At 35.1% G+C, this 26,329-nt stretch overlaps 4 protein-coding genes across 4 annotated transcripts; all 4 read right to left on the reverse strand.

Moving 5' to 3' along the window:
• Positions 1 to 1,660: 1,660 nt before the first annotated feature.
• LOC111406853 (casein kinase 1-like protein 2) lies at positions 1,661 to 5,582 on the reverse strand. The gene is made up of 14 exons (XM_023036220.1): positions 5,420 to 5,582; positions 5,234 to 5,329; positions 5,089 to 5,159; positions 4,753 to 4,814; positions 4,584 to 4,647; positions 4,416 to 4,500; positions 4,208 to 4,334; positions 4,005 to 4,087; positions 3,874 to 3,931; positions 3,614 to 3,665; positions 3,487 to 3,538; positions 3,181 to 3,441; positions 2,873 to 2,889; positions 1,661 to 1,751 (listed from the first exon to the last, which is right to left on the reverse strand). Exons 1-14 carry the CDS (start codon positions 5,510 to 5,512, stop codon positions 1,661 to 1,663), a joined length of 1,212 nt encoding a protein of 403 aa, XP_022891988.1. The 5' UTR covers positions 5,513 to 5,582.
• Positions 5,583 to 5,669: 87 nt separating this feature from the next.
• On the reverse strand, positions 5,670 to 8,557 carry LOC111406854 (casein kinase 1-like protein 2). The gene is made up of 11 exons (XM_023036221.1): positions 8,077 to 8,557; positions 7,818 to 7,992; positions 7,632 to 7,727; positions 7,485 to 7,555; positions 7,149 to 7,210; positions 6,980 to 7,043; positions 6,812 to 6,896; positions 6,604 to 6,730; positions 6,401 to 6,483; positions 6,115 to 6,327; positions 5,670 to 5,942 (listed from the first exon to the last, which is right to left on the reverse strand). The coding sequence occupies exons 2-11, from the start codon at positions 7,908 to 7,910 to the stop codon at positions 5,670 to 5,672; spliced, it is 1,167 nt and encodes a 388-aa protein (XP_022891989.1). The 5' UTR covers positions 7,911 to 7,992; positions 8,077 to 8,557.
• Positions 8,558 to 8,562: 5 nt separating this feature from the next.
• LOC111406855 (casein kinase 1-like protein 1) lies at positions 8,563 to 12,561 on the reverse strand. The gene is made up of 14 exons (XM_023036222.1): positions 12,191 to 12,561; positions 12,055 to 12,095; positions 11,510 to 11,548; positions 10,631 to 10,700; positions 10,372 to 10,520; positions 10,186 to 10,281; positions 10,039 to 10,109; positions 9,703 to 9,764; positions 9,534 to 9,597; positions 9,366 to 9,450; positions 9,158 to 9,284; positions 8,955 to 9,037; positions 8,824 to 8,881; positions 8,563 to 8,615 (listed from the first exon to the last, which is right to left on the reverse strand). Exons 1-14 carry the CDS (start codon positions 12,264 to 12,266, stop codon positions 8,563 to 8,565), a joined length of 1,074 nt encoding a protein of 357 aa, XP_022891990.1. The 5' UTR covers positions 12,267 to 12,561.
• Positions 12,562 to 21,472: 8,911 nt separating this feature from the next.
• On the reverse strand, positions 21,473 to 24,644 carry LOC111406257 (coatomer subunit zeta-1-like). The gene is made up of 5 exons (XM_023035569.1): positions 24,524 to 24,644; positions 23,877 to 24,036; positions 23,107 to 23,254; positions 22,930 to 23,007; positions 21,473 to 21,596 (listed from the first exon to the last, which is right to left on the reverse strand). Exons 1-5 carry the CDS (start codon positions 24,542 to 24,544, stop codon positions 21,488 to 21,490), a joined length of 516 nt encoding a protein of 171 aa, XP_022891337.1. The 5' UTR covers positions 24,545 to 24,644; the 3' UTR covers positions 21,473 to 21,487.
• Between the last annotated feature and the right edge of the window lie 1,685 nt (positions 24,645 to 26,329).

Here is a 26,329-nt window from a genome sequence, read left to right on the forward strand (position 1 = left end):
TAGGAGCGGTGGTATGCACAATAATCGGGGGATTCTGATTAGGCCTATTCCTAGGCCTCGAACCACGTCCCCGGCCTCTTCCTCTGCGAGGGGACCGTTGTGAGGTTCCTGCTTGTGGGTCGGTGGTAGTTGGGTTGACATCTTCATATGCCAAAGTTGGGACTACGTTCAAAGTGATTGTGGCAAGTGCTTGCCTTGAATTTCCATTACCAGGTGGGTTCATCTAATAGTCCATCAAGTGGGAGGTCGGTCCCTTGGCACGCTGTCTTTGTTGAGGTGGGAGGCCTCTACTGGCCCGATTTCGGTGTTCAATCAATTCCTCATTGATTATCTCCCGCCTCATCATTTCCAACAAGGCGTTATAAGTGGTGGGATCTTGGTTTTACACATCCCTCCAAAACAGAGTGTTCATATTCAGACCTCCTCTTAGGGCTGATAAAGCCTCACGATCAGTGACTTGCACACAATATGTCATTTCATCAGTAAAGCTTGATAAAAAGCCTTTTAGGGATTCTCCATGTGTCTGCCTCATGTCTTGAAGGTGCTGGATAGGGGTCTCTCCCTCTTTGCTCATCGTGAACCTTTTTTTATGAAAGTGTTCTTGAATTCTGGCCAACTCCTTATGTTCCCATGTGGCAACTGACTATACTAGATTTCAGCCGCTCCACTAAGTGTCAAATGGAAAGCCCTACACTTTACAGCTGGGGTAGCACATCTAAGGCTCATATGAGTTTTATAAGCGCTTAGGTGTTTCTCCGGGTCGCCTCTCCCGTCGTACTTTGATATTTTGGGCATCGCATAGTGGCTCGGAACCTGGACATTTCTTAGTTCTCTTGAAAATGGCAGATTTTCATCGTCGTCGTCCAAGTCAGAGGATCTCTGCTGCTCATCAGAGTCATTGTTCTCTTCAGCCTCGTACCTGGGTGGCTGATGAGAGGGTCCAATTTGGGTCCTAGCCACTTCTTCTCTTCTTTGGAGCCTGTTTCTAGGCGGAGCAGCATGGGGGGCATTTTCATGCCTTTTCTCCGGCTGATGAGTCATTGGAGATGGGAGGACGTGGCTTAGTCTGGGGCTCGCGTGGCTGTTGCTTTCGCATGCGCCTTCGTTCTGGCGGGCCGATTCTGTCAAATACGCTGTTAGACCTCCTAAGTCTTTGCTCTGTCTCATATGTTGGTGGAAAGTTGTCTTGGTTATATCAGGCCTCAGTGGATCGACCTGCAGCATAATTGGAGGAAATATCAACTTTCGCTTCTCTCTCCATGGGGCTTATGCCTCGGCTGTATTCTGGTGATACAGCCCTTTGGCTTTGGACTTTCTCATCTTGTTGGTAATGTCCTTGGGTTGCATAGGAAAGCCTCCCTGACTTTATATTTGGGCCATGAGGGAGCTCATGACTATGTTTTGGCTAGCAATGTCCCTCATATTTGCGGCCATGGTGAGCATCTCTCTCGATAACTGAGCGGCCATTCGCATGCCACCTCTTCTGTGGTGGTGATGAGGTCGATGCCGAGCTGCCTGCCGGTGGGGGCATTCCCACATTTTCCCTTAACCTCCTAAGGGGTACATCTTCATCCGAACTCATTTCTTGGTGTTTCAACTTCAAATTGTTGCAAGTTATGGGGCTTCTGCTTGTTTTTTTTTTCTAAGAACAAATTCTTTTTCAAGGGGGATGCCCGAATATTCTTCTTTTAGTAAGCTTTTCCACACGATTACTCGTGGTTATGGTATGATTTTCCATAGACGGCACCAACCTGTTGACTCCAAAAATGTTGCCAACGGATACCAGACACACCCGCGTACACATGAACCTAGTCCAACATGCTAAGACACGTAGACGGTCTCAAATGGACATATCAATGGCGTGGGAGCGACTCAAAAAACGAGGGACGAGAACGTTCGAAATCCGGCGAGATATTTGCATAACGATTGTACAATAATTATCAATCAATCTTTGTAGAATGCGAATATGAATTCGTATAGCAGCGTATTGCAAGACGGTAAACAGGTCGTTGTATAAAGTCTATTAAGAGAGCAAAGAATGTATAATCTTAGTTCTTGTATTGAATCTTTCATTATTCTTGTGAGAGATGCATGTAGAAGTATTTATAGTATTACAAGTTAGATCGTGACCCTCGACTGGGAGTACATATGACCTCCTCTCGTAAATTTACATGTCAAATTATAGAGATCACACTTGACTTCCTAGCCTGCTATACATTTATTAATCGACGACGGAACATGTCAAATTATAGATATCACACTTGACTTCCTAGCATGCTACACATTATTAATCGGCGGCTAGTTTGACAAGATAAGACGCTTGCATTCTATGATGGGTGTCCCATCAATCAATCAGGAAGGATCATTGTGTAAGACCAAATATCTAGGGAAGAGTGTTGCCTAGGGCCTCGGGATCTCGGTGTGATGGGCTTCGAAGCGAAGGGCCTCGACCAGAAATACCACCTCGGCCTATTCACTTCGACGTCAACATTTGGACCACATCATAGGTGTTGTTTAAGTATGCTGGTCGACTTCTATGGGCTTAGGAGTCTCGGCTAGGACGCCACGTGGTTTAGCATAAGTGGGCCATGGGCCCTAGTGGGTTGGCCAAGTGTGTCAACGTGTAATACGACCAACTTTTCAACCACACATTTCATCAATTTTCATCAAAATCTACTAAAAATCTTATTTTCATTTCCATCAAGTAGAGGCTAAAAGTCTAAAGACATTTGGTCTCAAACACAAAAGATATATAAAATTGTTCTGTCCATTTCTATCGCGAGACTCCTCTCCACCCAAGCATTAATCCTTTGCTAATCTTAACAAGACTTCAAATTCATCAAAAAATTGTACAAAGAATCATACAACTTACAAGACAGTCCATGATACCTTAATAGGAAGTTAAAACAGTAATGGTATAAAAACCTAAACATGACTGGATCCAAAGCAAGTCAATTTAAATTGTATTGATAGTAAGCAAGAAAGATTGAACTTGGGCCTGCAACTTCTTGATCTCTTAGTGTCGTTTTTGCAAGGTTCCTATTTGTACTCATTAATTTCCATCAAGTAGCTTTCCGTACTACACAATCCCCCACGTGCCAGCAACGTATACCGTTCCAAAATTTACAGTACGGGGGAATGAGTGAGAAGAACCGGCTAAGAGTGTGCCTAATAATTCACCCTCTCGTCTTTAAAGTTCAAGCTCTCTAAACCTTTGAGGGTAGAGTCAAAATTATTTATATTAGAGGCGGTGTGATTGTGATCTGATGAGATGACTGGTGAAATTCTTTGAGCAGCACTGGATATTTTGCGGAGTCCTCCTGGGCTTGCTTCTTTCTGTAAAGGGTCATAATCATTCCCTGTGAGCACTGGATCACGGCTAGTGGATACAACAGGTCGCCTTGAAGATCCACTTGACCGGAAAATATTAGAAGCCGGTAACTGCACAAAGCATTACCAGAGGTAAGTGGAAGTACAAAATGGGACACAACAAAAGGGACTGGTATATGTAACTGTGCCACCAGGAGTAGTTATAATACTGCATACATGACAGTGCATAAAAAAGGGGACTTGTATAATATTTAGCCTCTCCAGGAAAAATTTCACATATTACCACAACAATTCTAAACAGCAAAGAGCAAGCGTTGCATTTCCTTCTTCACCACCTGCAAAACATTACAAGATTATTCTCAGTAGTGGGATGGGTAGAGAAGCAGCTTATCAGCGAAGTTATAATTAAAGAGAAGATGTAGAAGTGAAAGTAAACAATCGCATATAGCTAATTGGTACACTGAGCAGCTCAATCATAGAGAAACCCAAGTCATAGGACTCATAATTTAAGACCAGGAAATAAGTAAAATGCACAAGACCAACCTGATTGCCTATCAATATTGGCACGAGGCATCCCTGAACTTGTTCCACCAGTTGCTCCCTGTCCCAAAAATCATTATGCTATTTGTATCTCATATGTATCAAAAGGTGCGCGTAAAACTGATGTTACTTACAAGGGCACGAGATGGAGGATTGGCAAGCTGTGACTGCTGATACTTCAAAATCGTCCAGTCAAATACATAGTCAAATTGAAAACCTGCAGGGTGGGAGGAGAAGGTGAGGCAAAACAAGGAAAGCATGACGACAGGTAAAAAAGAGAGCATTCAAATAAGACAGTATTGATATTGTAATGCATGACGAGAAAATGTCGCAAAACCTTCACGAATAAAAAGGTCATGGAAAATTTTCTTCAGGTAAGCATAGTCTGGTTTATCTTCAAACCTAAGTGATCTGCAGTAGTGGAAGTAAGAAGCAAACTCCGTAGGATATCCCCGACATAAAGCCTGTAGGAATGTAAGCTTGAATATCAGTTGTCTGACATAGAAAATGTACTATTGTCCAGAAGACGTGTGAAAATCTATTACCTCAACAGAGGTTGAAACTTTCTTTTCACTGATTTTTTCGTACTTCTGTTTCTTATTTCCTGCTTTCAGCCCCTGCCAGGGGAGACTACATATTTTGGAGATAATAAGTAAATATATAGTGGGATCACTAAAACGTGGTCCGGGTTGTAATTTGACATGGATAGATACCTTCCTCTCAAGAAGTACAAGAGAACATATCCAAGTGAATCTAAATCATCCCTCCGACTTTGTTCTGTGAAGGCCAGACAACAGAACCAATAATAAAATCAATACGTAACTAGATAGCAGTCATATAATGTCATAATAGAAAGCAGATTGATACAACTTGTGAGCTTACCTATGCCGAGGTGAGTATTCATGCTAGCATATCTAGCTGTTCCAGTCAAGTTTTTATTTTCTCTGCATTTAAATGTACTATTTTGATGAACAAAGTTAATTTAGTATATAAATCAAGTGAATATTGCACGATAAAAATTTATTGAATACGAGGTAATGCACACAGAACCCCCACGTGAAAATAACAAAAGGCAAGTATCTCCTTTCCATATTACACTTCAGGAAGATAGAAACAGTATATTAGGGAAGGTAGCTCACAAGCATCTAACTATGTTTGATATCCTTTGTTATTTCTTGAATTACGAGCATAAAACCATAAAAATTCTAGAGAACTTGCCTATATGGAATGTGTTGATGAGTTAAGAAGTCCCTATACTTCTTTGCAAGTCCGAAATCAATAATATATACCTGTACATAATTGATAGAGTCATGGCAAGTAAATAAACACTTGAGATAGATAGTGAGGAAAACTTAAATCAAACCTGGTTTGCACGCCTTCCTAAGCCCATAAGAAAGTTATCAGGCTTAATATCCCGATGCAGGAAAGATTTTGAATGAACAAACTCAACCCGGTTAATCTGAGAACAAAAGAAATCAATGTCAGGAAAAGAAATTGAAGAGTTAACTTCTTGAATTCCAACCAGTGACAAGCAAACAAACTATCCTACTATCTGATCTGCAAGCATGAGAACAGTCTTTAGAGACAGTTTCCGACTGCAGAAGTTGAACAAATCTTCAAGACTAGGTCCCAATAAATCCATCACGAGGACATTATATTCTCCCTCAACTCCAAACCATCTAACATTCGGAATTCCAGCTACCAAAATGGAAAAGAATTCCCCCACGTGCCAGCAACGTATACCGTTCCAAAATTTACAGTACGGGGGAATGAGTGAGAAGAACCGGCTAAGAGTGTGCCTAATAATTCACCCTCTCGTCTTTAAAGTTCAAGCTCTCTAAACCTTTGAGGGTAGAGTCAAAATTATTTATATTAGAGGCGGTGTGATTGTGATCTGATGAGATGACTGGTGAAATTCTTTGAGCAGCACTGGATATTTTGCGGAGTCCTCCTGGGCTTGCTTCTTTCTGTAAAGGGTCATAATCATTCCCTGTGAGCACTGGATCACGGCTAGTGGATACAACAGGTCGCCTTGAAGATCCACTTGACCGGAAAATATTAGAAGCCGGTAACTGCACAAAGCATTACCAGAGGTAAGTGGAAGTACAAAATGGGACACAACAAAAGGGACTGGTATATGTAACTGTGCCACCAGGAGTAGTTATAATACTGCATACATGACAGTGCATAAAAAAGGGGACTTGTATAATATTTAGCCTCTCCAGGAAAAATTTCACATATTACCACAACAATTCTAAACAGCAAAGAGCAAAAAGTAGAAGTGAAAGTAAACAATCGCACATAGCTAATTGGTACAATGAACGGCAAGACGCACAGAGAAACCCAAGAACTGCACTTGGAATTTAAGATTAGAAAATAGATAAATGCACAAGACCAACCTGATTGCCTATCAATATTGGCACGAGGCATCCCTGAACTTGTTCCACCAGTTGCTCCCTGTCCCAAAAATCATTATGCTATTTGTATCTCATATGTATCAAAAGGTGCGCGTAAAACTGATGTTACTTACAAGGGCACGAGATGGAGGATTGGCAAGCTGTGACTGCTGATACTTCAAAATCGTCCAGTCAAATACATAGTCAAATTGAAAACCTGCAGGGTGGGAGGAGAAGGTGAGGCAAAACAAGGAAAGCATGACGACAGGTAAAAAAGAGAGCATTCAAATAAGACAGTATTGATATTGTAATGCATGACGAGAAAATGTCGCAAAACCTTCACGAATAAAAAGGTCATGGAAAATTTTCTTCAGGTAAGCATAGTCTGGTTTATCTTCAAACCTAAGTGATCTGCAGTAGTGGAAGTAAGAAGCAAACTCCGTAGGATATCCCCGACATAAAGCCTGTAGGAATGTAAGCTTGAATATCAGTTGTCTGACATAGAAAATGTACTATTGTCCAGAAGACGTGTGAAAATCTATTACCTCAACAGAGGTTGAAACTTTCTTTTCACTGATTTTTTCGTACTTCTGTTTCTTATTTCCTGCTTTCAGCCCCTGCCAGGGGAGACTACATATTTTGGAGATAATAAGTAAATATATAGTGGGATCACTAAAACGTGGTCCGGGTTGTAATTTGACATGGATAGATACCTTCCTCTCAAGAAGTACAAGAGAACATATCCAAGTGAATCTAAATCATCCCTCCGACTTTGTTCTGTGAAGGCCAGACAACAGAACCAATAATAAAATCAATACGTAACTAGATAGCAGTCATAGAATGTCATAATAGAAAGCAGATTGATACAACTTGTGAGCTTACCTATGCCGAGGTGAGTATTCATGCTAGCATATCTAGCTGTTCCAGTCAAGTTTTTATTTTCTCTGCATTTAAATGTATTATTTTGATGAGCAAAGTTAATTTAGTATATAAATCAAGTGAATATTGCACGATAAAAATTTATTGAATACGAGGTAATGCACACAGAATCCCCACGTGAAAATAACAAAAGGCAAGTATCTCCTTTCCATATTACACTTCAGGAAGATAGAAACAGTATATTAGGGAAGGTAGCTCACAAGCATCTAACTATGTTTGATATCCTTTGTTATTTCTTGAATTACGAGCATAAAACCATAAAAATTCTAGAGAACTTGCCTATATGGAATGTGTTGATGAGTTAAGAAGTCCCTATACTTCTTTGCAAGTCCGAAATCAATAATATATACCTGTACATAATTGATAGAGTCATGGCAAGTAAATAAACACTTAAGAGATAGATAGTGAGGAAAACTTAAATCAAACCTGGTTTGCACGCCTTCCTAAGCCCATAAGAAAGTTATCAGGCTTAATATCCCGATGCAGGAAAGATTTTGAATGAACAAACTCAACCCGGTTAATCTGAGAACAAAAGAAATCAATGTCAGGAAAAGAAATTGAAGAGTTAACTTCTTGAATTCCAACCAGTGACAAGCAAACAAACTATCCTACCATCTGATCTGCAAGCATGAGAACAGTCTTTAGAGACAGTTTCCGACTGCAGAAGTTGAACAAATCTTCAAGACTAGGTCCCAATAAATCCATCACGAGGACATTATATTCTCCCTCAACTCCAAACCATCTAACATTCGGAATTCCAGCTACCAAAATGGAAAAGAATAGCTGACTGATAAGGACATCAAAGTAATAACCATTAAATAGTAAAATGAAAAACATGAGAAGGAATTGGAGAAATGAAACAGATCATTACTTCCTTCTTGTAATAATTTGTACAACTTAGACTCATAGAGTAGCTGGGGATGCTTTGTCTTGACATTTTCCTGAATGTAAACAGCAAGAGCAATTGGTGACAGTCAAAAGCAGAACAGTAGTTGTTATGCAAATCCACATCCAAACAAATACACACACATACACAAAAACCAACATAAAGAGCCTGGCAAGATTTCAGCATCTTGGAGTCGAATGTCTTCCTTAAATCAGTACCCAATTCATGTTATAGACGGGGTCATTGTAATAATGCAACTGAATGAACATCACACTGAGAAGTACAAGTCATTTCAAACACTTCTGAGACCAAATTCCACATTTTGTAAGACACAAATGTCAACATGATTCGTGGGAAAAACTTTACATTTGCAATCTCAAACTTTCTAATTGCCACCATTATTTCCAATTTTAACTCAGCATGATGGTAGTGTCCAAAGGCCCTTACTTAAGAAGACATGAATAACTATAGTTAATAAATAGCATTAGCAGAAGACAGACCAGTTGCATTTCCTTCTTCACCACCTGCAAAACATTACAAGATTATTCTCAGTAGTGGGATGGGTAGAGAAGCAGCTGATCAGCAAAATTATAGTTAAAGAGAAGATGTAGAAGTGAAAGTAAACAATCGCATATAGCTAATTGGTACACTGAGCAGCTCAATCATAGAGAAACCCAAGTCATAGGACTCATAATTTAAGACCAGGAAATAAGTAAAATGCACAAGACCAACCTGATTGCCTATCAATATTGGCACGAGGCATCCCTGAACTTGTTCCACCAGTTGCTCCCTGTCCCAAAAATCATTATGCTATTTGTATCTCATATGTATCAAAAGGTGCGCGTAAAACTGATGTTACTTACAAGGGCACGAGATGGAGGATTGGCAAGCTGTGACTGCTGATACTTCAAAATCGTCCAGTCAAATACATAGTCAAATTGAAAACCTGCAGGGTGGGAGGAGAAGGTGAGGCAAAACAAGGAAAGCATGACGACAGGTAAAAAAGAGAGCATTCAAATAAGACAGTATTGATATTGTAATGCATGACGAGAAAATGTCGCAAAACCTTCACGAATAAAAAGGTCATGGAAAATTTTCTTCAGGTAAGCATAGTCTGGTTTATCTTCAAACCTAAGTGATCTGCAGTAGTGGAAGTAAGAAGCAAACTCCGTAGGATATCCCCGACATAAAGCCTGTAGGAATGTAAGCTTGAATATCAGTTGTCTGACATAGAAAATGTACTATTGTCCAGAAGACGTGTGAAAATCTATTACCTCAACAGAGGTTGAAACTTTCTTTTCACTGATTTTTTCGTACTTCTGTTTCTTATTTCCTGCTTTCAGCCCCTGCCAGGGGAGACTACATATTTTGGAGATAATAAGTAAATATATAGTGGGATCACTAAAACATGGTCCGGGTTGTAATTTGACATGGATAGATACCTTCCTCTCAAGAAGTACAAGAGAACATATCCAAGTGAATCTAAATCATCCCTCCGACTTTGTTCTGTGAAGGCCAGACAACAGAACCAATAATAAAATCAATACGTAACTAGATAGCAGTCATATAATGTCATAATAGAAAGCAGATTGATACAACTTGTGAGCTTACCTATGCCGAGGTGAGTATTCATGCTAGCATATCTAGCTGTTCCAGTCAAGTTTTTATTTTCTCTGCATTTAAATGTATTATTTTGATGAGCAAAGTTAATTTAGTATATAAATCAAGTGAATATTGCACGATAAAAATTTATTGAATACGAGGTAATGCACACAGAATCCCCACGTGAAAATAACAAAAGGCAAGTATCTCCTTTCCATATTACACTTCAGGAAGATAGAAACAGTATATTAGGGAAGGTAGCTCACAAGCATCTAACTATGTTTGATATCCTTTGTTATTTCTTGAATTACGAGCATAAAACCATAAAAATTCTAGAGAACTTGCCTATATGGAATGTGTTGATGAGTTAAGAAGTCCCTATACTTCTTTGCAAGTCCGAAATCAATAATATATACCTGTACATAATTGATAGAGTCATGGCAAGTAAATAAACACTTAAGAGATAGATAGTGAGGAAAACTTAAATCAAACCTGGTTTGCACGCCTTCCTAAGCCCATAAGAAAGTTATCAGGCTTAATATCCCGATGCAGGAAAGATTTTGAATGAACAAACTCAACCCGGTTAATCTGAGAACAAAAGAAATCAATGTCAGGAAAAGAAATTGAAGAGTTAACTTCTTGAATTCCAACCAGTGACAAGCAAACAAACTATCCTACCATCTGATCTGCAAGCATGAGAACAGTCTTTAGAGACAGTTTCCGACTGCAGAAGTTGAACAAATCTTCAAGACTAGGTCCCAACAAATCCATCACGAGGACATTATATTCTCCCTCAACTCCAAACCATCTAACATTCGGAATTCCAGCTACCAAAATGGAAAAGAATAGCTGACTGATAAGGACATCAAAGTAATAACCATTAAATAGTAAAATGAAAAACATGAGAAGGAATTGGAGAAATGAAACAGATCATTACTTCCTTCTTGTAATAATTTGTACAACTTAGACTCATAGAGTAGCTGGGGATGCTTTGTCTTGACATTTTCCTGAATGTAAACAGCAAGAGCAATTGGTGACAGTCAAAAGCAGAACAGTAGTTGTTATGCAAATCCACATCCAAACAAATACACACACATACACAAAAACCAATATAAAGAGCCTGGCAAGAGTTCAGCGTCTTGGAGTCGAATGTCTTCCTTAAATCAGTACCCAATTCATGTTATAGACGGGGTCATTGTAATAATGCAACTGAATGAACATCACACTGAGAAGTACAAGTCATTTCAAACACTTCTGAGACCAAATTCCACATTTTGTAAGACACAAATGTCAACATGATTCGTGGGAAAAACTTTACATTTGCAATCTCAAACTTTCTAATTGCCACCATTATTTCCAATTTTAACTCAGCATGATGGTAGTGTCCAAAGGCCCTTACTTAAGAAGACATGAATAACTATAGTTAATGCAAAAAGCTACATGTGAATTGCAGGAGAGATACGTGGAGAAATGCTTCACAGAAAAGTGGAGAAGGAAAAGGAAATAAGCTTCCTGTTAACCGACAAAAAATTTTCTAAAACAACAAACTTTTCTCCAATTTCCTTATTGGAGGCATTCAAATGACACCTAAATCACATATATATGACGAGTAAACGACAAGAACAAACTTCTATCAAACACACTCAGCTTCCTTTATGGCTTGTCGTACTCTAGACAATCTCAACTCCAAACAAACCCATAGTTGGTATCGAACTGTGCTTTAGCAATGTACTGACTAGGGATAACTACGCCACAACAATATGGGAATCTAATCAGCACTTATTATTATTACCCAAGCAGAACTTCAAAAGCTTACAAGAACAGCTTTCTGCCTCCACAGCCTGCTTTTAAGTACCTAAACTAAGATGAATCAGCCAAGTGACATAACATATATAATGACAGCAAAAGCTTCATATGTAAATCATATATATGGAAAAGAACCTTCAATTGCATGGTATGAAACTGCATCCAGTCTACCCTACAAAAACTTCACACGAATGGGACTTCAACAGGTTCCTTTTACAAATATATTTCTATTCTCCCACTCTTGATCTATATAAATTAAGAAATAAGATTACATATCACCGTATAATTTTCTTTCAACCTATTTTTTAATTAGTATAAACAATAAACATCACTATCAAACTCATCAAGGAATAGGTCTAAATCACTAACACCATTACACAGCTACGGAAACATAATCGAAATGAGAGTCGATCATCCTTAATTTCTTAATTATATCTCTACAGTAAGTCGAATTCAAAGAAATGCACAATTAGTAAATAGTTCAGAGAAACAAAATATTCCCAAATTTAAGGAAATAAAATTTTCACAAAAACCTATTTATTTCAATTTGCTCACCAGCTTAATGGCAACCTGTTCATTTGTCTGTATATTAGTACCTGCCACATACAAAACAAATTAAAAAAATTACGCCAATTATATCAAACAAACTGAATAATCAAAGACCATAATCACAAAAAGAAAAGAAACAGACCTAGATAGATTTCTCCGAACGAGCCGCTGCCAATTTTTCGTCCGAGCTGGAATTTATTCCCCACACGCGGTTCCATCCAATTTAACAATAAAAAATCACTCTAGATTTTAAGAGGTTTTCCCTAGTTTGTTCTTTTCCAGAAAAATAAAAATAAAAGAAAAAGGGATTTGCTTAATAAGCCAGGTTGGTAAAATAATCTATATCCATACTTTTTGTTCAACTTGTCTGGAAAGACATAGCACGTTTCGTACTGAAATCGACCTATTTCACGAGAATTTTAGTTGTATGACTGCCATTTTTTTTAACTCAGTGTTCAGTTTATATCATTTTTGCTCAGACAAGTTATCTATGATTTTCGAATATTTATTTTGCAGTGAAGTCCAAATCCCATGATCGAAACAGCAGATTGTCATTTTAAACATCTGATGGCCAATTTTCAAATTAGATGAATTTGCGTGATTAGTTAATAATAGTCAATTTACACTTTTTAAAGTATTTGTTTACCAATCTATCATTAGTCATAATATGGGCCTCCAACGAAAGCCCTTTGCTAGCTCTCAACCCTATTATCAATGAGAACTTGTATAATGAAAATCGTTTTAGCTTACTACCAATCGAAAACAAAATTTCATTTTATTTTTTGGTTACAATCATTCTCACTGCAAGTGTGGACTAGTTGTGCTGAAAAAGGTATACACTTCATTCGATATAGTTGTTCGAAACAAGATTCAATTAGCATTTCTTGATGAACATCATCTAACATCTCCCGAACATGGTTAAGTTTTTTAAGGGAAAACTATTGCGAAGGCCTGCCTTTAATTATATTTTCAATGGGAATCACATACCCAAATGAGTGTTCCGTTTTTGTAAATGATCATGTCAAGTTATCAATGAACAAATATGAAGATTTTACAGCAGTGCTAAGTTATACTTAGTACAATCCATTTTAAAAAAAGATAAATGGCAATATGACATTTTTAGAATTACATAAACGATAAGGTGCCATTTTTAGAATTCGATAAACTCCAGAGTGCCATTTTAAGAAATAGATGAACTTTATCGGTGCCTTATAAGAAAATTTAGCAAATAACATATCAAATACCACAATCTCAACTAATTAAGTGCATTTACATAATGGAAAAACATGCAAAATACTACCATATTTTCGATACCCAAAAAAAAAAAAAATCACGATCATTTTCCATTTGATGCAAACCTTTTGAATCCAACATATCTCAATATTATAGGAAGAAAAATAGTTCATAAACAAATACTACAAATAAAGTGTTCGTCAAAGAATAGTTAAGAGTAAGTGTTTCGTGAAACTTTTAGAAAATGAATGAGCTCAAAATCTCATAGCTTATCTCTCCGCATAATCAACAAAGTCCAAAACCTTCAAGAAGACACTTGATTAATAATACAAAATAATGTCAATTTGTTAAGTCTTCAACGATATCACGAAATATCCATTTCATTATACTAACATTTCAACTAACATGATATTTAAATGTTTTCTGGAAGCAAAATACTTAAAGATCTAATTTTCGATAGCAATTTTTACTAAATTGACATCTTTTCTTTCAATTATCAACTTCATAAGAATTAGAATCCAAAAGAATTATAGCTTGCTGGAAAAAAGGTTTTTTTAATCAAAAGCAAAAACCCACTCAAACAATAAGTGGAACATAACGAGAGAGGACAATTGTGATATTTCATTATCTGGAAAAAACAATACTTTGCTTTTTACAATTTGCCACGACTTCATCACATAATTTCTTTATTGGAGCAAGTCTAAGTTTCGTGAAAAAGCATAATCGTGTGCCGCTTCAAACAAGAATAAGTCATATTTAGACAACAAAAGCAGACATAAATCAAATTTGAAATCACTTACGGAGCTATTTTCCACAAGTTGCTTATAAGACCATCTTTATTTGTTCAATATCTCACCCTCAGAATACTCCACTATATATTTTTTCCCAGTTTGCTTATAAGTCTACATCACGAAGAATAAAATAAAGAAAAAACATGTTTTTAAATTTTTAATTACAAGAAGAAAGCTGAATTTATAAGTAACTTTTCGTGTAATTCAAAGTAACAATAAAAAAGAGAAAATTGAATCCCAAAATTTAATATGATAGTGGTAGTATTGATATACTTATTGACAAACTAGTCATTTCTCCATTCTTTTATAACATTTTATTATTTTAAACAAATTTAAATGGCGCATACATATTTTAAACCATAGAATGTCATTTTTCTGCTTAAATCTGTTATGTAACAATATGGGCTGCCTTTTGTTTGTTATTGAGGCTATAATTTATAGTATTTGGTTTTGACAATTAATGGAGTAATATATATATTTTTTGTTAAATTACAGATATGGACTTTGATGCAATGATTGTCATTTGTTTTTTGTTGAATTTGAAAAGAGTGATCAATGTAGATGGATTTGGAAATAGATAGGAAATCATGAAGACATCGCAACAAATATTTTTGTACAAAAAACTATCTAATATACAGAGTTGTATGACGAAGTCCGAAAAGTAGTTAGAGTTGATCTCGTTATGTATGATATCAAGATGAAATTTCTTGTTTCCGACATGACAAAATTATCAGTTCCACCAATGAAAATTACTTGTGATATGGATGTTAGTTGGTTTCTTTCTTTGCATGACAAAGTTCCAATTTATGTAACCGTTGTGGAAAAAGGTTATGTTGATCAACAAGACACGGAGCTTGATATAGTAAATGTTTAGGAGAATCATGAATACAGTTCAAACGTTGTTGTGGATAATGCGGAAGACATGGATGAATTGAATATGCAAAAAGATAAGTCCAATGGCAATCATATGCGATCGTTGTCTCCATTTAATCAAATTTGTGAAAACGATTGTGCAAACTTTACAAGTGATAATAATTGGGATGGGGGTGGAAGTAGTGCATGGCAACTACATAGATGATTCTCATGTGATAAATGAAGATAACGTTATTCATAGTACACCTTTTACATTGGTAGATGATATTATTGGCATTTCACAAGTTGTTGCTTGTCCGAATCCTTGTGGAACATCAGTTAAGATTCCTGATGTCGATGATGTGCACGTTAACCAAATATTTCACGACAAGAAGGATCTCCAAGCATCACTACAAATGCTTGTTGTAAGAAACTTTTTTTTTTGAATTTAAGGTCACTAAATCAAATAAGAGTACATATGTAGTAGTTTGTGTTGAGAAAATTTGCAAATGGTGTTTGCGGGGTAGCACGATTGAATGAAAGTAACAAATTTGAAATTCGAAAGTATTCACATTATCATAATTGTTCATTGGATGTTTGCCACAAAGATCATATTGATGGAGGTAGTTGTAGTTTGATTATTGATGAAGGTAGTTGTACTAATATTGCTAGTACCACACTTGTTGAGAAATTAGGATTTACTACAACAAGACATTCTAAACCTTATAAATTACAATGGAATACCATTTGACATAGTTCTTATGAACGTTGGGCAAGTTTTGTTGGGTAGGCCGTGTAGTATGATAGGAAGGTGAAGCACGATGATTCAAGAATAGGTATAACTTTGTAAAAGATGGGAGACATGTTACTCTTGTACTCTTAACACCACAACAGGTGTACGAGGACCAACTAAAGTTGAGAGGTGAGGAGGAAAAGAAAAGCAATGAGATACAAAAGGAGAGTAAGAGAGAAAATTGTGAGATGGAAAGGGTAGGGCCACAAGAGAGAAAAGAAATAGAGTTTTCTGAGAAGAGAAAAAATCCAAAGTGAGCTCCTATATAAAGAAGAGTGAGATGGAGAGTGCTTTGGTGAGGGCTAACAATTCCCTCCTCAATTTGGATATCTCTTTATTATAGATAGACTTGATTGATGAGATACCACCCATTAAATATCCAATTGATTAGATGCAAGTGAAGAATTTGATAAACATTGAAGGATGAGCATTCAATGATGACATGGGAGAAGAAAAAAGGCATAATTATTCAAACCAGGCAGGGCCGACCCTAGACCAAAACCAACAAGGTAATGGCCTAGTGCCTTAAAAAGCAATATAAAAGTATGAAAAAAAATTTCCTGCAAAAAGTAAGTTGAAAGGGGTAAAGAATCTCTGAAGCATTGTTAATTATTCTACATAAATGGTTTTGAAAAAGGCAAAGAATGATGCTGATGCCTTGTGAACAACCTTCTCACTAATTTACCATTTATAGCCAAATGAATTGATCAGAATTCAGATTTCAAATTAATGAAAACTGAGAAAAAGGAACAAAAACACCATGTATTTTTGAAAACTAAAAGTTTGTAGTCATTTTTTATGAGCTAACAAATTTAAATTTAGTCTTACATCTTGACTTGAAACATTTACTCTAAAATAACAAATGGAAATGGAAAGAAGAGTGATCATATTAGTAGAGATGATTCAAAATCAAAGAACTAAGCAATAATTTATTTCGCTATATATAGTGTCATTATGTTACTATAAGACAAATAAATTATAGTGTATTTAGTAGATTTTGCATAAAGGGGTACTGGTTAGTATGTGATATATGGACAACTTTGTCTCAAAAGTTGTTATAAAATATGTTATGTTATTTAAATTTTAAATATTGCTCTACGCCAAAATAAATAAATAAATAAATATAAGTTAAGGGCTTCATAATAATAAGTCACCTAGGGCTTCACAATTATCAGGACCGGCCCTAAAACCAGGTGATTGGGACTCATAGGCAACAGAGGACGTGTTCGATTGCAAAGAAGGTCAATGTTTCATCCTAGAGGAGATGGATCATTTCATGTTAATGCAATGATTGAAGATAATTTGCTACAATTTGAATCTTCATATAACAAATTCAACATTGAATCCTTTCGAAGAAGGAGGTAATAATGTGATCCAAGCCACGCAATCAAGTGTTCAAGCCATGGAGTTCAAAAGGTTGACGTTAACATGCCAAAGAATAAGTTTTGTGTTGGGCTTGATAGAAAAATCACGTTGGAACAACATAATTCGAGCAACAAACAAAGACGTTGGAAAACTTATTATGCGATCGCATAGCTCAATTATGCATGCGGTCGCATGCACCTATGCAGAAACATTGTTGGGAAATTGAGGGTACTCTATGCGACCACATAGAGTAAAACTGCGACGGATTTTTTCAATTTTCACAAGATAGTTTATTTTAATTAAAACTCTTATTTTTGGTATCTTTGTAATCTTTTGGTTTTCTTTTCCGTTTTAACTAGATTTTTAGGGTTTAGTATAAATACATTTCATTATTTTCATTGTAAAAAAAACTTAGACATTACTGAGAGATTAATTCAGAGACAATTTTGCTTTCGATTCCTTTGTTCTTCATTGAGCAATTCACTGAACTTATCAAAATTTGATTCTTGTAGTGTTCAAACTTTACAGGTGAAACTTTTAAATCTTGTGATCAAAAGATCAACATATTGTTGGCGATTGTTGGTTGCTGTTGTAACTTAAAATTAAGTTTTCACTTTCAACATTTAACCTATGTAATTTTTTGTTTTTATTTACTTAATAATCACTTTTAACACAATTAAAACATCATAACTCATGTTATGACCTTTATTTTAATGACTTAATTGTGAGGGTTGATTTTACCTATAAAAGGTGCTTATATCTCATTGAAAATGTGAACATGTGAACTAGAATAAAAAATAACTTGGAAGGAAAACATTTTCTACAATTCATACTATATTATTATACTTTTGGCAATTTGATCAGAGATTCGTTCACTTATCTCTTTATGATTGTGCCTATAGAAGGAGAGTCACATGAATTTTATCTTGGAGTCGTGTGGTGTCAAAAGATCTCGCATGAAAATGAGTCAACACGAGTTTAGGACAGCATCCTTGATGTGATTCCCAATGCTTGCTTTCTTTCTAACTCTTCTTTACTTATATTTTATATTTATATTATTATTGAATTCTTGTTGTTATGATTATAGTTGAAACATATATGTTAATATTTATGTTTATTATGATACATATTTACATACAAATCATCCAATTTTCTCAACAGTTGCTTGGTTCAATATTTGTGGGTCAAATTCAGAACTTTGATTTTTTGGCTTTCTTGGGTTTGAAATCAATTTTGTGTGGGTTTCGTAGTTTCAATTTCTACGTGGATTCGTATCAATGAAAAAGAAACCCTTTTAAACCCAATCGTCGTTACATTTTTTAGGATATATTTTTCTTTATGTATATTTTTATATACGAGATAAGTAATGATATGAAAATGTATTTGTTTTGATAAGATTAATCCTGTGAAGTTGGACTATTTGAACTCAATCAAATAATTTTACACATAGAATGAGGGTTAAGAGAGGATTAGACGTCCCTCTATTTTTATTTTAATTAATTCCTCTTAATACGATTCACCTTAATATAAAATAGTGTGCTGGCCGAATCTAAGAAGTGGAGGTATTGGAATGATAAATTTTTATCTAGATTTGTTTTTAAAGGAATCTACACTTGGAAGGAGATTCAAAGGGTGGGCTTCACAGTCAGCGAATAGAACAAAAAGGAAAAATGACAATGGAAAAATTGAATGAAATAAAACCCAAACGGCCTGTAACAAAAATATTTGTTAATCACTTAGAAGAATGTGATTAATCACCAAAAATAAATAGGATATTCAAATAAATAAAAACTGCTAAGATAATACTGAAATAGAGGAAAGAATCTTAGCCAACAGTTTTTATATTAACTCAAGTAGTTATATGTTTAGATTAGATACCATTATGGTATTCTTCGTCCAAAAGGAAAATTAATTTTCACTGATTTATATCATATCAACTTGCGTCAAACTGTCCATACTAATGGGTGGAAAAATTACGTGGGTAGAATAATGTTTTTTTGAAAAATGAGTGGTTGAAAAAGAAGGAAAATTTTTCGATTTACATGTAATATTATTTTATGAAAAATTATGTGGTTGAAAATAGAAAAGAGAAAAATGAAATGTAATAGAATGAAAATTAATGGGGACCAAACGGAAGCTTAGACGGCACAAGTCATGTCATAGGCCTACCTATCCCTATTATTGCATCATGCCAACAAATTTTATGTGTAATATAACAAACCATGCTGTTTGGCCAAGGTTAAAGCCAGGCCAAATCTAGGGACGCCATACTTTTCATAGCTGCTTTTGACGTCCTTGGATTTGGCCTTGACTTTAACTCTGGCCATTTAGTTTTATTCTAATATAAGTTACTCTTTTTAACACAACTAATACACTAGTTAATATTTGGCACCCCTCGATTTGGCACTATGTTTAACCCTGGCCATTTAGTCTTATTCTAATATAAGTTACTCTTTTAAACACAACTACACTAGTTAATACACATACATGGAGGTGAAGTTTCAATTCAACATCCACACTTCTCATAGCTGCTTTTGATTAATTTATATATCAATTTCACGTTTCGAGAGAATATTTAGTTGAAAATAAATTTGGAGAAAAATAAATTTTAAAAAATAGAAGCCAAATATGGACTATATCTCATTTTGATCAGATATCATCTACAACTTCTATACTTGGGCAGTAAAGCATGTCAAACAGCTTAAAAATCAGGATCCATTTGGAAAGACTTTCGAAAGTCATAAGTTGTTTAAAAAAAGAAAATGCTTCTGGACATGTTGGACAATTTTCTTCAAGCGCTTTAATTGGCAACAGAGCTTTTAGACGAAACTAGTCTAAGATGACTTTCTCAAGAAACCCTTCTATAAGAAGCAGAAGTAGAACCGTGCCCAACGAGCCCTTCATTTGCTTATTTTTCTCAAATAATAGTCTCTAAATTAACTTTGAAGCACGACCAGAAATTGCCCATCTAAAACTCAGTAACAAGCTGCAGACAGAACAAAACATAAAATGCCCAAAACCCGGAGGAGATATATCTGGCATTGTTAACCAATACACCGTGTGGACAAATATTTTGAATTATAAATTGAATTTATAAAAAAAAAAAAAAAAAAAAAAAGAAAAAAAAAACAAAAAAAAAGGACCCTCAAAAAAAAAAAAGAAAAAAAAAAGAACTATTTTTAATGGTTGTCAAACAGGGGCTTAGTATAAAATGTCTATGAAGAGGCAGAACAACTTCTTCTAATGGTTTGTTCGATTGGCTTTATTTTCCGTGGAAAATGTCATTTTTCCACTCAAGTTCCTCCTTTTGGGGTGTTTACATTTACTTTCATGGAAAATATTTTCCGAAAGTTGATCATGTGATCATGTTTTTCTCAAAAGATGGAAATGTACAATATTTTCTACATTGAAAATTAAGCTAATCAAACACATTTAAATGACAATATCTATACAAGTTCCATGCTTGCAGTCAGACAGACCCTAAGAGATTCTCTAAGAGTGTCCACAATGTTATTTGCTGCAGAAAATCTGTTCTTACTTTTGGTGGTCAAACAATTTGTGAGATAATTCTTTGATAGTATTTATAACTCACATAACCAGTGGACTCATCTTAATATTGGCAAACTGAGATATATATTATGATTTCATTTGCTATGGATTGCATTCTGTTTTATACAAAATCACATGTCTGCTAAAATGTATTTCTTTCATTTCCTTATTCTAATCAAGTTGGTTAAGGTTTACTCTATTGATTAACTACTTGGATTTGCATATTTCATGTAAGCTTTTAGAGATTGGTGTTAAATTCTGAAGCCTCTTTTCCATTTTTAGAAAAAGAGTTAATGACTAAAAAAAGTAACTTCTTTCTTTTACTTGAAAGCAAGAAAATGCTTGGAGACAAAAAGCTACTTGAGTATGTTTGGGGGTTGTTTATAAAAGGTCTAATTATAAATAGATAGAAACAAGTAGTGGATAAGTGATAAGTACTTGTTGGTCCCTCAAAATGGATGGATAAAAAGTGGCTGGAGTATTTGTAAACATAAACCAAATAAAGGCTAACTTCACTTAGTAGGCATAGCCAAACACCACTCTTTATCCCTCTTCTTCTCTCTCCCTCGAAATTTTCTACTTCGCCCTGTTGTGTTCATCAATTACCATAACGAACCACTTATCAATCACTCCATTATGTTTTCTTGTAAGTGCCCTTGTTCGAAAATCATCTTTCCCGCACACTCATTTTCAATCCACATTCTTCCAAAAAAATTATATATATCATTTCTCACATTTTCATACTTTTTATTCAAACCTTCTCCAAAAAATAACTATACAAAATAATCACTCCCACACAAGAACACAATTCCTACATACTCGTCTTAACATTATTTTCTTATGCCAAAACAATTGGTCATAGCCATTTTACATTTACCTGCTCAGACAATGAAGCCCCATCATCCATGTTACTACTGGTGGCTGCTTTTCCAGCGATGATGCTACCATCAGTTTCAAGAATCATCCTATCAGAAAAAATAAAATACATAAATGTTATCTTCTTGGATGAGGTAGAAAATACGTGAGAACGGAAATTCAGAAAAATAGATGCCAGAATCCTACAGAAATAAATAAATAAAAACATTTCAGGTTGAAGAGAAATCCATATAAAGGTACTGTCATAAAAAGAAGGAATTTTAGTAATCCAAAAAGTAAATTGAACAAATATGATACGCAAATATTTCTTCATGAGAGAGAGTTGAAGGTTTTCCTTTCCTTTTAGAACTTGAAGAATTTGATGAGCTATAGAAATTTACAGATATTTGGAAGCCATGTGAAATTGTTTTTTATCTACAACTAGACGAATTTCTCCTCAGTACAAGTAAAGAAGCACTTCAGGTAAAAACAAAAATAAGGTAAGCAAAATTCATAATGGAGTGATATTTACTAGATGTATATCAAAATCTATGAATTCTATGCCATAAATATTGTACTAGTGTCATGAGCAACTGTAAAGCAAATGCAAAAGGTTGAATTGTCTAGAGCTACATGCAGCTTCATCAAAGAGGAGAATGCAATCTATTTACTCTTATACCACTGATCAGAAGCTTTTACAATCAAATATATATGAATATCATAAGCACTTATAATTTAATAACTGTAGAATAGATCTTAGAAAGCACCGAGGCAAACAGGAAAAAGATCCATGCAAGACAAGCAAAAATTGCTGGCTGAGGAATGAGGATTAAAGGGGAAAAAAGAAACTCTTCTTAAATGATAATAGATGAAAGATAAAACAAAATGTTTCGCAAGACAATACAAGTAGGCTATAAGTACAGCATATAAAATTTGCCGAAATGTACATGACATCAGTATAGCAAACATAATATGACCATACTTTTAAATTTGTCCCCTGTTTGATTCCCATTTTTTCAAGAATGCATTTTTTTAAAATTCATTTTCAACCACACATTCTTCTATAAAATAATTATACACGTATTTGAAAAACTTTTCCTTACTTTCTAACCACACATTTTCCAAAAAATCATTATTTCATAATGCATTTTATCCCAAAAATGGAAATCAAACAGGGGCTTAGTATTATGTGTGAAACTCTAGCACATCAGCGCTAACTTTTTTTGCCAAGCCAGTGATCATATGCACACAAATTACAATTTTCAAATGACAAATTACTTTAGCTGTCAATGAATATGAAGCACTACTTTTATTCATGAGAGAGAGAGAGTGAGTGAGGGGTTGACTACAGGTGCATTATCGCAAAGCTAATATAGTGTTGATCAGGGATCAGAAGCCACAGAAAAACATAATCAATCTGAATAGATAAAATGCATATCATACCCTCCATCAACAATCTCATCAAGACATAAAAGAATCAGATCCAAGTTCTCAAGTGCCTCCCTTTGTTCAACATTGTTCCTAAGACATGAACGCACTTCATTAAAAAATCAGTCTCTCAGTCAGAGAATAATTTAATGCATCACTGCATCCATAACCCAAAGTAGTAAGCTACAATACCTGAGGATAAGGGTAACTGCATCAAAGAAGCCCTGTAGCACAGTAGCTAGGATCAGTTCATTTTCATCATCACCCCCAGTCACGAAGAAGTGCAAGTCCTGAACAAACCTATAGACAATAATGTTGTTCTCCAGCATTGTTATCTCAGCTGCACTCAACAGATCAATGTCAAAACATCACTCTGAACACAACTAGTAGAGAAGTGCAACTTTATTCCACACTCATTGAACGTGATCTTAGTGAATCACAAGATGAGTGGAAAAGATTTCTCTCTCACTTTGTGGTATGTTCCAATTACAAGGTGAATTAAAGGCTATTTGTTCTTGTTAATGATCTGGAATTAACCTACAACTAGTCAACACAGAACTCAACATTTCATATTCTAATGGACACATGCAATTCCATACACCGTGGACATTATTGGCCTGTTTGATTCTCATTTTTTTCAAAATACAATTTTCTCTCTCTTCTTTTTAACTATACATTCTTCATTAAAACAATATTACACGTAAATCAAAAACTTTTCCTTATTTTTCAACCACATTTCTATCAATCTACTATTCTTAAATTCATTTTTTCATGAAAATGGAGCTCAAACACCCTCTAGAAAGTGATGTGCACGAATAGTGAATATCATGGGGCTATGGGAAACTGGAATGAGAAGATTGTGGATCAAGTTCAGAACCACCAATTAATACTTCCTACACATTCAAATCACTGCAGTTTAAACTCTAAAGACAAAATAACTATGAGCTGAGCATCATATATACATTCAGTTCGAGCATTTGTCTTTTGAGTTTTGGTAAAGACCGACTTCTCAAATGCTAGCTTCGCACTGTTTGTTGGCCAGTCATCAGAAAAGTACTTAACTGCAACTCTCTTTCCTTCGGAATCCAACAAAAGTATGTTCTTTACAGTTGGGCAAACCTCCTACACAACATAATTCCTTCTCAATTTAGATCAGATATCATAATCTACATTGTCACAATAAGATTCCGATAAATTTTACACACATACGCACATACATAACACTTCTATGCGAATAATGAGCTAAATCAATAGCTTGTGATATTTCATACATCTACATAATTCAATCAACCATGGATTATAAACACCAATCAAACTACCGAACTAATCAACAAAGATCTTTTCTCAATCCAAATCTCATAAAATGATTTAGAGTGCCGTAATGAGATTCCAATCATGCACAAGGATTTCAATAAAAGCTTATAATCCTTCATAAAATTGAAAAATTCATAAACAGATCGAAATGGATAGCTTGAGACAATTCAGATCTTTAAGTAATATGGAATTGAAACGCGAGAAAATGTCAGATCCTGTAAAAACTATGAATGCTGAATACAGTAATGAAAAATTAGATGCAGAAAATACAGATACTATAGAGAGAGAAAAGTACGCGACTGAGGAAGGTAGCCATTGATTGATACGAATTGATTTGCAGAGAGAATTTTTGTTCGTCGGTAATTGTGTGAAATGTGAAATAGAATGAAGCTTTTTCAGTTGCTTCAGACTTTAGAAGGGGGAATTTGTGTACCAAAACAAGCCTCTGATAATTATTCAGGAAATCTCTGATGAAGTCCCGTTCTTTACGAAATACAGCAATTGGGTCCCTGTTCATTTGTTTCTGACCTATAAAGTCCCCATCTTTGCGAATTTGGACTGAACGAATCCATCCAATAGTCACAACTCACGTGCATCTCTCACGGAGTTCATTTATTTATTTTTGAGCTTGTCACTATTTGGTTTCACTTTTGAGCAATGCTATTTATAGTTATTCACTATCATTGTCATCTTACGTGATATACATAATAAAAAATTATCACATTAATATATCAAATTATTAATCGCCACGTGTATGTCACGTATGATGATTGCGTTATTGAGCGACCACAAATAGTATTATTTTTTACTTTTACAGATGGATCAAATTGGACCATCGTATCATGGCCCTATCTCTTTTTGAGCGTATGATTATGTAAGTTGCACCAATGTAGACAAGAACGACACGAACATATAGACATGTATTATTTAAAAAGTAAGATAAACACGTTAATTTAGATTATTTAAAAATTTCATTCATTACATCTACGCTTTTACAAGTTTTATCATAAAGTATCTCTTCAAATTTCTTTAGCCTCTATTGGGTTTAATTAAAAATTAGATTCTTAATAGATTTTGATTGAAAAAGTTGATAAAAATTGTAAGTTTCATAAAATGTGTAGCTCAAAATAAATTTGAGGAAAAAAATTAAAAACCAAATAGGAACTCAATTTTAAATATATACAACAAAAAGTGGGCCAATGACACTTAGCTTGTTGATAGTCCAAGAAGTATCGCAGTATTGGACGACAACTTCATGCATCATATGCTATTATTTACCAATATATTATCTATTTCAAAAAGTTAAAATAATGTAAAATTGACTAAAATGTTTTGGCTAACGAACCCAAATTTGGGCCATCTTAGCCCACAACTTTGAGCAGGCGTGTACAACGATACCTACCAAATGGGACCAAAGGTTTCATAAGAAGCAATGCGATACAAAATGCAGGAAGTAATTTGTTTTGCTCTTAGGGAGAATAGAAGGTGGACCCACACTTGCATTTCCAACCATCAGGCTCATAATTTGTATACTGAACACCGAGCCGACTGCTACTGAACGGGACTATATTGTAATCCTTGTTGGACAATACACCGATTATGTGCATATTATATTCACAAAATCATATCGTTTATTTGCGTGAAATCGAAAAGTAATTTCGACTTACTAAAATAGAATTTGAAAAGCAAAACAATAATAGTTACTGAATTCGAATGCATGAATATGGATTCATCTCTTTCGATTCTTGAACGAAAGCAAGTTATTGTTTGAATCAAACCTCGCAGAATAAATATGTAAATAATGTTAATTAGTTTCTGAAATCAAACCATAATTAAGAGAAATCAGAAAATGAAGGAAAAAAGATACAAGTGATGAATTTTTGATCGAGACAAGTGTTTGACACTTGGTCCTTAAGATGAATTTACCTCGCATCGGTGCTAACGATTTTTCAGCAATCATCTCCCAAGATATAACGATCACGTTAAGCCATAGGAGTACTCCAAATGACTTCGACCAACGAACTCGAACATAATTCTCTCTCTACCATAAACATGACTTTGATGCAAGACATAATCATTTTTACAAAGTATTTTAAGTAAC

The sequence above is a fragment of the Olea europaea genome, chromosome 12, assembly GCF_002742605.1.
Source record: "Olea europaea var. sylvestris chromosome 12, O_europaea_v1, whole genome shotgun sequence".
NCBI lineage: Eukaryota > Viridiplantae > Streptophyta > Magnoliopsida > Lamiales > Oleaceae > Olea > Olea europaea.

What these genes read in the sequence shown, in the direction of transcription:
- LOC111406853 (XM_023036220.1), bottom strand. Translation starts at nt 5,512, where the DNA reads ATGGATTTATTGGGACCTAGTCTTGAAGATTTGTTCAACTTCTGCAGT. An exon ending in GAATACTCACCTCGGCATAG is followed by an intron (nt 4,648 to 4,752) that starts GTAAGCTCACAA and finishes TGGCCTTCACAG; the next exon opens with AACAAAGTCGGAGGGATGAT. An exon ending in ATACCAGTCCCTTTTGTTGT is followed by an intron (nt 3,442 to 3,486) that starts GTCCCATTTTGT and finishes TGCTTTGTGCAG; the next exon opens with TTACCGGCTTCTAATATTTT.
- LOC111406854 (XM_023036221.1), bottom strand. Translation starts at nt 7,910, where the DNA reads ATGGATTTATTGGGACCTAGTCTTGAAGATTTGTTCAACTTCTGCAGT. An exon ending in CATCAACACATTCCATATAG is followed by an intron (nt 7,211 to 7,484) that starts GCAAGTTCTCTA and finishes ATTTAAATGCAG; the next exon opens with AGAAAATAAAAACTTGACTG. An exon ending in AAGTTTCAACCTCTGTTGAG is followed by an intron (nt 6,731 to 6,811) that starts GTAATAGATTTT and finishes ACATTCCTACAG; the next exon opens with GCTTTATGTCGGGGATATCC.
- LOC111406855 (XM_023036222.1), bottom strand. Translation starts at nt 12,266, where the DNA reads ATGGAACCGCGTGTGGGGAATAAATTCCAGCTCGGACGAAAAATTGGC. An exon ending in AACAGGTTGCCATTAAGCTG is followed by an intron (nt 11,549 to 12,054) that starts GTGAGCAAATTG and finishes ATCTTAGTTTAG; the next exon opens with GTACTTAAAAGCAGGCTGTG. An exon ending in TGACCTTTTTATTCGTGAAG is followed by an intron (nt 9,038 to 9,157) that starts GTTTTGCGACAT and finishes CCCACCCTGCAG; the next exon opens with GTTTTCAATTTGACTATGTA.
- LOC111406257 (XM_023035569.1), bottom strand. Translation starts at nt 24,544, where the DNA reads ATGGCTACCTTCCTCAGTCGC. An exon ending in GACAAATGCTCGAACTGAAT is followed by an intron (nt 23,255 to 23,876) that starts GTATATATGATG and finishes TGTTGAGTGCAG; the next exon opens with CTGAGATAACAATGCTGGAG. An exon ending in GATGAGATTGTTGATGGAGG is followed by an intron (nt 21,597 to 22,929) that starts GTATGATATGCA and finishes TTTTTCTGATAG; the next exon opens with GATGATTCTTGAAACTGATG.